Source organism: Leishmania donovani, chromosome 15, assembly GCF_000227135.1.
Source record: "Leishmania donovani BPK282A1 complete genome, chromosome 15".
NCBI classification, from domain to species: domain Eukaryota; phylum Euglenozoa; class Kinetoplastea; order Trypanosomatida; family Trypanosomatidae; genus Leishmania; species Leishmania donovani.
Window position 1 is genome coordinate 71,662 of NC_018242.1, and position 10,023 is coordinate 81,684.

At 59.7% G+C, this 10,023-nt stretch overlaps 4 protein-coding genes across 4 annotated transcripts; all 4 read right to left on the minus strand.

Annotated features, from left to right (window-relative positions):
- Window positions 1–3,137: 3,137 nt before the first annotated feature.
- On the minus strand, window positions 3,138–4,895 carry LDBPK_150190 (hypothetical protein, conserved; the record flags this gene model as incomplete). Its single annotated transcript, XM_003859496.1, has 1 exon — window positions 3,138–4,895. The coding sequence occupies one exon, from the start codon at window positions 4,893–4,895 to the stop codon at window positions 3,138–3,140; it is 1,758 nt and encodes a 585-aa protein (XP_003859544.1).
- A 1,148-nt stretch (window positions 4,896–6,043) lies between these two features.
- On the minus strand, window positions 6,044–6,535 carry LDBPK_150200 (hypothetical protein, conserved; the record flags this gene model as incomplete). The annotated part of the gene is made up of 1 exon (XM_003859497.1): window positions 6,044–6,535. The coding sequence occupies one exon, from the start codon at window positions 6,533–6,535 to the stop codon at window positions 6,044–6,046; it is 492 nt and encodes a 163-aa protein (XP_003859545.1).
- Window positions 6,536–8,265: 1,730 nt separating this feature from the next.
- Window positions 8,266–9,358, minus strand: LDBPK_150210 (hypothetical protein, conserved; the record flags this gene model as incomplete). The annotated part of the gene is given in 2 exon segments (XM_003859498.1): window positions 8,266–9,150; window positions 9,155–9,358. Coding segments are annotated over 2 exon segments (1,089 nt in total).
- A 419-nt stretch (window positions 9,359–9,777) lies between these two features.
- On the minus strand, window positions 9,778–9,984 carry LDBPK_150220 (60S ribosomal protein L13a, putative; the record flags this gene model as incomplete). The annotated part of the gene is made up of 1 exon (XM_003859499.1): window positions 9,778–9,984. The coding sequence occupies one exon, from the start codon at window positions 9,982–9,984 to the stop codon at window positions 9,778–9,780; it is 207 nt and encodes a 68-aa protein (XP_003859547.1).
- Between the last annotated feature and the right edge of the window lie 39 nt (window positions 9,985–10,023).

Consider the following 10,023-nt stretch of genomic DNA (forward strand, 5'->3'; position numbering starts at 1 on the left):
GGGTCAAAGTAGGACGTCACACAGAGCCGCACCGGCACACAAGAACAAGCCCGGTCGCCAACAAATCAACACGAGCGCGCGCGCAAAACACAGGTCGAGAGCGGGACAACGAAACGGAAGCGCACAGGACGACAAAGACCCCGAGAGCAGGTAGTTCGCTACGGAGAATGGAAAACACACAGAGGGGGTTGGGGAAAGAAAGCGCACGCTCGCACGAGCTACAGGCGGACGCTTGGCAGAGCGAGGGACGAAGTCACGAGAGAAGAGAAAGCGGCAGGAGGAGAGAGAAATAGCAATAAAAACAAAACAAGGGTCGGCACGAAACACAGAAATTAGAGAGAGAGCGGGGCTCGCGACAGCCACCGGCGCGCACCGCACGCCCAAAAGAGGTACGCGGGCCGACAATCGAAGAAAAGACGTTCAGAGGGAGGGAAGTGGCTGAGGCTCACGCACGCTTGAAATGACGCGCGCGCACCGTCATGCACATACACACGTCCACCTCGACGAACAACCCACACACACACACACGCGTAGACAACAGTGAAAATAGAAAAAGAAAAGCAAGTCGACAGGGCGGAGAGGAATGGAGAGCGCACAGAGGCACAGCGGTGCGCGCGCCAACAACAAAAAAAAATCGAATAGCAGGGAGGCAGAGAGGGAGCGTGTGTGTGAGAGAGACGGGGGGAAAGCGCGTACAGCCGAGATAACGCCGCCAAGGGCGATGTAGAGAGAGGAGAGGAGAGGGGAAAACAAGGATCTATATTGTCGTTTCTCTGTTTACAGAGAAGAGCGGGTGGTGGCGCACACGGCGAAGGAAACGCGGCGGACAGAGAAGAGCCACACGGGAGGGAGGCAGGGAGGCAGAAAAGAACAAGGAAAAGCGTCGCAGAGGTCAGCGCGCGGTCGTCGTCGCTGTGGCTTGACAGGGAACGAGGGGGAAGTGCGAGAATCGTGCCGCACTCCTTAGAGACACCCTTTTCCTTCGGATGTGCGTGGGTGCGATGCAGGTGTGTGGATCGGCAAAGCCTCGCGGGACGAGAGGAGGAGGACTTGCTTTATCTTGCCACTCGAGAGAGAGTTGGGATTTAAAGGGTGGAGGCTGATGGCAGCCGGCAGTCTGGTATGACGCTTGTTCGACACGGATTTGACAATCCGTGGGGCCCACGCGATGCAGAGGCCGAGAGAGAGAATAGCACACAACGTACACACCAACAAACCAGCGGCCGCTGTTCAAGGGGGTGGGGTGGGGTGGGTGGAAGGATGAGATAGGCGGAGGCGGAAGGGTGATGGGGTCTACCTCAGCTCCGGGGTAGCAGCGATCGATCTTTTACAGCTGCCCTGCCGAGCGTGCAGGCGTCTGTGTGGGGCAGCGGGGAGGGTAGGAGCGTGTGCCTGGGTGGATGCTTTGTGTGTTTGATGGGGAAGCGAAAGACAACACGCGAGAGACAGGCAGGCAGACAGCCATAGAGAGAGATCACCACCCAACGACGTGTGACTACGTCTCCTTCGTTGCGTGAATATGCATATATATATATATATAGATAGATAGATAGATATAGGTAGATATGTATATAGAGATAAATAGATATCTTTATTTTTTTTACTCACGCTTCCAGGCAGCCTCCCAGCAACGGAATGGTCGGGGAGAGGGAAGGAGAGGCAACGATGCACGTGTATTCGATGCCTCTCCGTTGGCGGGTGTACTTGAGTCCGTGCCGAGGCGGTGTGATGCGGACACGCTTGCCCCCCTTCTCCTACGGTGCGTCACTTTGCGTTCTTCTTTCGCTGCGAGACAGGCGTGGGGCTGGGAAGGGGTGAGGGGGCAACGGGTGAGAATTGGCGGAGGACCTACGACGCTTGCTGCTTTCGATAAACTGCTCGCCGACGAGAGGGCAGAGGGGTGTGGAGGCAGGCATCGGCATGCGTGTGTGTGTGTGTGTTTGTATGCCCGTCAGAGAAAAAGCGAACGAAGGTAAACACAAGGCCGACACACGCACACATGCGCAGTGAGAGAGAGGCACAAACTCAAACAGGGAAGGTGACGCGAAGTACAGTGAAAAGGGAGCACACACACACACAGAGGGAGAAGGAGAGGCACACAAGCCGACAAAGAAGCGGCAGAAGGCCCACACGCGCGATGGCATGCAAAAGAAGGGTGTGGCGGTACCGGAGAGAGAGGGTTCTGCAAGGCGTCATTCACTCCCGCTCCACGAAACTGCCTCGTCATCGTCGCGATGGCGCGCAGAACAACCAGTTCACCGACATGGGCCGTGGCGCAGGCCCTCTACCTATCCCACACCCGCCGCTGCACGCGCTGTAGGTAGTGGAGAGCGCCTGCGATGCACAAGGCAAACGAAACCGCTCACCTCCTCAGGCCCTCCCTCGCACGAGCAGAGGGCAGTCAGAGCATAGTTGCTATCTATATACGCGTTTTAGGTTTCCCTTCGAGAGCATTCGGAGGTGCGGAGGAGGCAAACAGCGTGGAGTCAAAACAAGAGGTGGGAGCAGGGAGCTTGTGCGTCTATGGTGCATGCAATGAGTAAAAGCAAGCCACGCGAGAAACGAGGAAGCGAGAAGACTAGCATGGCGCACACGGACAGTGAGAAGACGGCGAGGGGTAAGAGATACCGAGGGAAGGGCACGGCTGCAGAAGCGGGAAGAGATGGAGATGGCAGTAGAGAGCTAACTCTGTATCCGTCCCTCCCACCCCTCAACCAACTGACCCTCCCGCCAATGCGCTCGTAGTCGGAACAGAGGAGAAGCACGGGCAACTGGGTTGGAGATAGTGACGAGCTCCAACCAGAACACCCCAGTAGATGATACTGGAAGACACACTTGCCCACACACACAAGCACAGCCGTATATATACATAAGGAAGGCCTTCGCTACCACATGAGTTGGGAGAGGAAGAAAGGGTTGGGGCAGAAGGTGAAGAGAGCCCCCCTCCTTCCCACACTTCTACCAGTGACACCACGAAAACACAGGGAAGCAGCAGTGGCAGACAAGGCAGTGCCACCGCAGGCAGCGGGCCTCGACGTAGAGAAAAAATGATGATGTCAAGTGGCTCTCTGCCCTCCTCTTCCCCTCCCCCGCCTTCTCACCGCCACAACTTCCGAAAGTCGGACGCTGCAAATCTGTCAGTGTTTACTCGCGCGTCGCTCACCGAGTGCGGTTGCCGCTGCCGCGCCAGAGCCGTGCCACGACGCCATTCGGGAAGGCGGGCGGAGCGGTAGAGATCGCCCGCCGTCACGGCTGTCGCTCACAGCCTTGTGCAGCCGATCCTGGCGTGAATGCACAGACGATTGCCGGGCCTTCGGTGGTGAAGGGTGCGGTAGCGGCAAGGGTGCCTTGTGCGCACTCGGAGACAGCGCCGCGTCTGTGCAGAGGTGCAGAACGTACCTCAGAAGACTCACCAGCTTATCCGACATTTCAATGGGTGCAGCAGCGGTGGCAGTGCTGCCATCCCTGCGGTTGCCAACGGTGCCGCTGCTTGACGCAGCCAACGTCGTCTCGACACACGACGCAATCGCTCGCAGGCAGTCCCCTCGTTGTGAATTTTCGTGCTCCAGAAAATCGCAGCGCTGCCGCAGCCGCAGCTGAGCCGAAGAGGACTCTCGAAGGGCATCCTCCACCTCAGCGAGTCGGTCGCTGTCCTTTTTCAGCTCTGAGAAGCGCAGCAACAGTCGGAGGCGTTGTAGCTCCTCCATGTCCTTCCTCTTATCGTCGTGTACTATGCATTCTGTGGCAGCTCCTTCGCAACTAGCCCCGTCCACGCCTGGGACGGAATCAAACCTGCGTGAAGCCCCCGACCCACCATTACAAGAAGACACAGCATCAGCGGGCTCTCGAGAGGAGGCACCTGGAGCACAGCTTTGCTGCAGAGCAAGCATGCTGGCGCGGTGCCACAACACCGACGTATCGGCGGTAGGGAGTCTCCGCTGCGCGCCGGCCAGCTCGCCACGTAGTTGGTCCATCAGCTGCCTCGTCGCGCCACTGCTGCCACCAATGTATTTGTCGGTCGGCGTCGTGGGCTCCGTGGCAACAGAGTCCGTTTGCGTCTCTGAGCTCCGGCGGTGAGTCGAGAGTGATGATGGTTGCATTTCAGGGTGCGCTGCCGCCGCACGTGTCGATCGCGTCGTAAACATCGACGTGATGTCGAGAAGAACCACCGGCAGCGGTGAGAACGTTGCTGGCGCAATGGAGGGCGGCGAGGGAGTGTGCGAGCAGCACTCCGCCTGAGGCAAGTCGTCTTTCCACTCCGTGAACGAGCCGCATGAGACGGGTGATGTCGGCATGGGCGTCGCAGCGACACTGTCCGCCCACCGCACGGTGTTGGCCACTGCTGATGTCACTTCTGCAATCGACGCCAACGGTGCCGACGCGCGACCAGCGGGTGACGAAGCTACGCCCACCGCACGGATGCGGCCAGTGCACGCAGGAACACGCGGCTTGCCCTGTAAAGACTCCAGAGCTTCAGACGAGCGCTGCGCACTCCTTGCCGCGTGTGCTAGCGACGCTTGCAATACGGCGATGCGCTCCTGCTGCTGCTGTATGATGTGCAGAAGATGCAAGTGGGGATGAGATGATTCCCGCGCAACAGCGGTGATGGTAGTAGTAGCGCTCAACGACGGCACAGGGGTGCCCACCGAAGGGGCCGCCGCCTCTACGCCGTCCTCTAGTCTAGGGAGTGGCACTTGGGCCATTGTGGGCGGGGAGACGCAGAAAGCGTCCGATGGTAGTGTTTCTTTCACTACATCTTGACGCTGTGCCGCGTAGTCTAACTCGGTCGAGGGTGTCACGGTCGCGGAGTTGACGACTGCGGTGGAAGCCGCCGGGATGCTGGCCTCAACGTATGCGTCGACAGCAGCAGCATCTTGGTGCGCAAGGGTTTCCATCGTGAGCAGCCAGAGAGAGGAAGAGAGGGTGGGAGGGAGGGAGTGGTGCTGCGGCTTCGACAAGGGGGCGGGCGCGGCGATGGGGACATGCAAAGAGAGCGAGACAAAGAAAAGGGAAGCGGAGAAGAAGGCAGGAGGTGGATGGGCGTGAGCCTGCCAGGGCGTGTGTGTGCGCGCACGCCGGTGGGGCGGTGGGAAGATCAAAAGGTAGGAGAAAGTGGTTTCTCCGATAGAGGAGGACAAGAGGGGGGGGCAGGAGATGTGCACTGGTGCCTTTACCTGCATGGCAGGGTGAGGAGGGACAACTCGTACCGGGTTGCTGCCTTTGACCGCTCATCCTGTTCAGCTCGACCCTCTGCTCACAACACCCGTACACTCTCTGCTCCAACTATACGGCAGCAGACTCGTCAGCGGCAGCTGCTGCCGACGTAGGAGACAAGGACTGGCCACCTTAAACACGCAAACACGTGGGCACGCAGCAGTAGGAAGAGCGGGAGAAGGAGGGTCGCAGAGGAACTCCCCTCCTCACCTCTCCTGTCCCCCGTGGCGCCGGCGGTGCGCTCACGTGTCCGTCAAATGATGTCCTCATCAGTCGTTTGTCTTTTCCTTCGCCTGCGTGCAAGTTGATGACGCTGTGCTGTAGTTGGTAGGACGGAGCCTCCTCCCGCCGTACCTAGCCTACGGCTCTCGAAGATGCTGGGTGTGGAGGGAAGGAGTCGAAAGAGGGGGAGGCGCTGAGGCCAACGATGAAGGCGCCAAAAAGGAGGGAGGAAGGAGATGCAGCGACAGAGTGACACACACACACACACGGCGTGTGTGGTCGCGGCGATGCGGCTGTGCGTGAGTGCATGTGAAGAGGGGAGAGAGAGGGAGACGGAGGCACAGAACGAGGCGGCAAGAGAGTGGGAGACGTGCTAACCCCGACGCGTCAAGTGGCATTCCTTCAGCAGTGGAGAAGAGAGAGCACGTCATCTGTCGCGCAGCCTTGCAAACTCTTTCCTCCCCTTCCCACTTCCCCGAAGTGCACACACACACACCTCCACCTCTCATACCCCTCACCGCCACCAGCAATGCCATAAACCTCCTGTACAATGCCAGCGGCAGTCACACACAGACAAACAACTCCCCTCCCTCTCCCTACCGCTTCCTCACGGTGAGAGAGAAGCCGCGCGTTTCACGAAGTTCCTGTTCGGGTCCGTGATCCAGCCCACTGCAGGGTACTTGCTGCGGAAGCGCTCCTCCCACTCATGCAACGTTTTAAGATGGTCGGGGGCGAGGGTGGTCCAGTCCGCGTTGATCTCGTCGCGGCCAACGATGACCTTGCCGAGCTGACGGGAGCTGTCGCAGCCGGCAAAGGCGCTGTATGGGCCCTCCGGCCCGTACCACTCGAGCGAGGCGTTGTAGATGATCCCTTTCACCCCCACGAACACCTGCGGCTTCTGCTTTCCGTCGAACTGCGCCAACTCCTCCACCGTGTAGGCACGCGGCACGAACGCGTCGCGGCGGGGCTTCTCGGCCAGCCGCTGGCGACTTTTAAACTGCAAGCGCACGAATATAATAACGAGGAAGCCCAGAAAGACGCCAAGCACAATGCTGGCACGCGTCACCTCGCGCGCGCCAGACCCGGTCGCGTCCGACATGATGGCAATGGTGCTGTGGTGAGTTGCTTCCTTTCTATATCCTTCCCCTTCAGCAGACCTACTGCTGTGTGTGTCGCCACACTCTGCAGACGGTGTACAGCAAGCCTCTCCCTTTCAGGCTGGCGTTGGCCTGCGCTGCACACGTCGAGGCGTTTTGTGCCGCGACCGAGAGTAACGAGTCGAGGGGTGGAGAGAAGGTGAGGGTAGCGAGACGCACGTGTGCCTGCTCGCGTGAGCGCCTGTTAGCGTATGCGCACGTGTATGCGTACGTCTCGGTGGAAATGGGCGACGGCGTTATGGAGGACGTCAGCGAATGCGAGAAAGACAAGTATGCAAGCCGGCGCGCAGGCGATCAGACGCACTAGCGTGAACTGATACGAACGCAATGGAGGAAGAGTGCGTGTGTGCGAGGAAGAGAGAGGCACAGATAGATGCCCGTACCCGTAACCACTTGTACAGGTACGGCGAGCTACGATCCGACAGCGCCGTCGCCACCACTAACTGGGCGCGCGCGAAGCACAAACACACACGAGTGCGAGTGTGTGTTTGTGGGGCGAATCGGCCGACAACATGCACGCAGTCGGATAGCGGGGGAGAGAGCAGACGAGGGAGTGCGCAGAGGGTGTGGGTCGTTGCGATGGAGGGGGGCTGAAGAGCACACCATGGACGCGCTTCCGCATGCGTGCGGATATGTGTGTGCGCGCGACTGCGCATCGGCCGGTAGATAAGCCACGAGGAAGAAGAGTGCCGGCAGCGCACCATCATTTCACAGCACATAAGCATGCGTTCAACTCTTTTTCTGTAGGGTTGTTGTTCATACTCATGACGAGAAGCGTACACCGCTCGGTGCATGGCATCCCAGGGCCTCCCGTACACGCCCACCCTGCCAATGCCGGAACCGCTTGTGGCGGTGCCAGGCTCAAGTACCTAGCATGTGCGGAGGGGTCACAGCGATGTACCGCCGCTGGTATGCCGGCGGTCAGGCGCTGGATGGCGCGGCATCGCGGGCGACCCGCGACGGTGCACACGCTTGCGCATCCGCATGATGGGCACAGCGCCAACCGAGCTCGAGCGTATCCCACCCGGCCCTCACTGCCTGCTGATGGGGAGCCTGCGTGCCACGCCGAGGAGGATGCACCAGGTGGCGACCGGCATGATGGGAGCCGGCTGCGAGGCGGCCCGCGGAGCGGTGGCGCGTAGCGTGTGAGGCAGAGGCCGTGCTCTCAGCTGACTGGGACGGCGCACGGCTGCAACGCGTGTGCGAACGGCATGCTTCGCACCAGGCGACGGGGCCCGCGGCAGACTGGCGGGGGGGGGGGGTGGGGTGGAGTGGTGTTTGACTCCTGTTGCGTGGCAGAGCTGGCGCGTTGCAGAAAACGGGGAGGGGGTGTCGTGTCTCCGCAGAAGCCCATGAGCCTGCGAGGAGAAGGATGCGGACGCCCTCGCACAGCCAAGAGAAAGACACAAGAAGAGAGGGAAAGCACCACGCACGGAGGTGCATCAGACACACATACACGAGCACACGAACACTCCCTGGGAAAAGGATCACCGTCACCATTGCGAGGAGCAGCTGCAGCCGCACCAGATGTTCATTGGGCGGTGGCCGGGTGAAGGGAGACTTCGAGGAGGCGAGAGAGTACGCACACATGCACACCAACAGCAGGGGTGCGATGCAGAAGACGGCAAGACGCGCAAAGCAGCAGGCAGTCCCGCTGCCTCCCACGGCGCCTTCACCGCACAATGCCGTCGGCGCAGAGCTCACGCTCCAGGTGCTCGAGGGAGTAGGTTGGAAAGAGGCTTAGCAGGAAAGCCTCCGCACACTTCGCAACGACGTAGCCGATCTTTCGCAGCTTCGACACAGATCCTACGTGCCCCTCTGGCTTGAAAAGACGACCGAGTAAGGACGGTGCCCCGGTGGTCCCCGCCTCGTGACTGATCTGGAAGTTTCGCACAAACTCCTGTGCGCCCTTCACGGTAATGTATAAGACGAGAAGGCAGATCATATGAGTCCTGCTCAACTTGACCTGGACGTAGAGGACGAAGAAGACAAGAAGGAGCTGGAGGAAGTGCGCGCGGTTGCGCATGACCCGATTGGCCAGCCAGTTCAAACACCCACCGACAGCGCGGATAACGCGAGCAAGGTGACCTAATGGTGGTGGTGGTGCTTGTGCTGCCGGTGGAGGCGTGGCTGGTGCTGCTGCTGCTGTTTGGGCCGGCGTAGGACCGTCCTCGTTTGTCCCGACAATGCGTCGGCGAAGAGTACCCGCCACGACACGCTGCCCAGCCGCCTCGCCGGCCAACGCGTCGGCGCTGACAGTGTCATGTGCCAACACGCCTCCGTCTTCTCGGCTTACCGACACTTCAGTTGCGTTGCGTTGATTGCTGAGGTAGTTGAGCCTCCGTGATGCTACGTAGAACTGGCGGAACTCCTCAAACGACATGGCACGCCGCTCCGACGGCGGCGAATCCCCATCGAAGGATGTAATGTTAGTATCCACCGTGCTCACAGCGGCCGTATCTGCTGGTGTTTCAACCGCAGGTGGAGCTGCCTGCGCGGGCAAAAACGGCAGCATCGTCGGCCGTTCGTCCTCCGGTGGAGGCGCAGCCATGGTCAAGCTAGAGCCAAGTAAAGAGACGAGAAGGCGAGGTTGCGTGGCACAGACTTCCCTGATGTGAACACAGCGGTACAAACGCACACGAAAATAAAAATAATAAGCGTCGGCACGAGAGGAAGCTGCGCTGAGGAAGCGTTTGGAGGAAGAGGGAGAACGAGAGGGAGAGAGACAAGTGAGCGATGCAGAGACGACGAGGGAAAAGCCGCATTGGTTCTTGTTTGCTTGCGTGTATGCGCGCGTTTTGCGCTGTGCGCTGCTTCTCTGCCAATGTACATGGCAGAGTGCACAACAGCAGCACCGCTGTTGGAACGCGGACTTGTAAAGAGGGAGAGGACAAGGAGCGGGCAGATTGGCGGCCACGGAGCAGCCCGCCCGCCCGCCCACCCCCCTTCTCTCTTTACCCAGACCCCCGTTTGTGTAAAACAAGGAGGTGAAAGGAGGCATCGCGCACGATTCTCCACAAACGCGCGCACAGAGAGAGAGAGAGATCGTGAATGCACCCGACGCCTCAGACGCCGGTGCGCGCGCAGCCCCATCCGCTGCTTGTTCGCTCCTCTCCCTGTGTTCTGTGCTGCGTTGTGTGGCCCTTTTACCTTTTTCGGGCAAGGAAGTGTTGTGTTTGGTAAGTCAAATCACAAGAGAACGAAATAAAAAGCGAAGAAACCGAACTCGCCGCCGCCGCCGCACGCCCACCATCACCGCGGAAGAGAAAGGAGATAGAGATGCCGTGTGGCGGTGGCGCAGTGAACGCGGGAAGAGGTGTTTCGGTGTACGAGAAAGAGAGCGTGAAAAAAGTAGACAATCCTTCTCTCTCACGAACGCACAGGCACACATTTACGCGTAGCCGAACTTCTTCAGCACCTCCACGTTGTG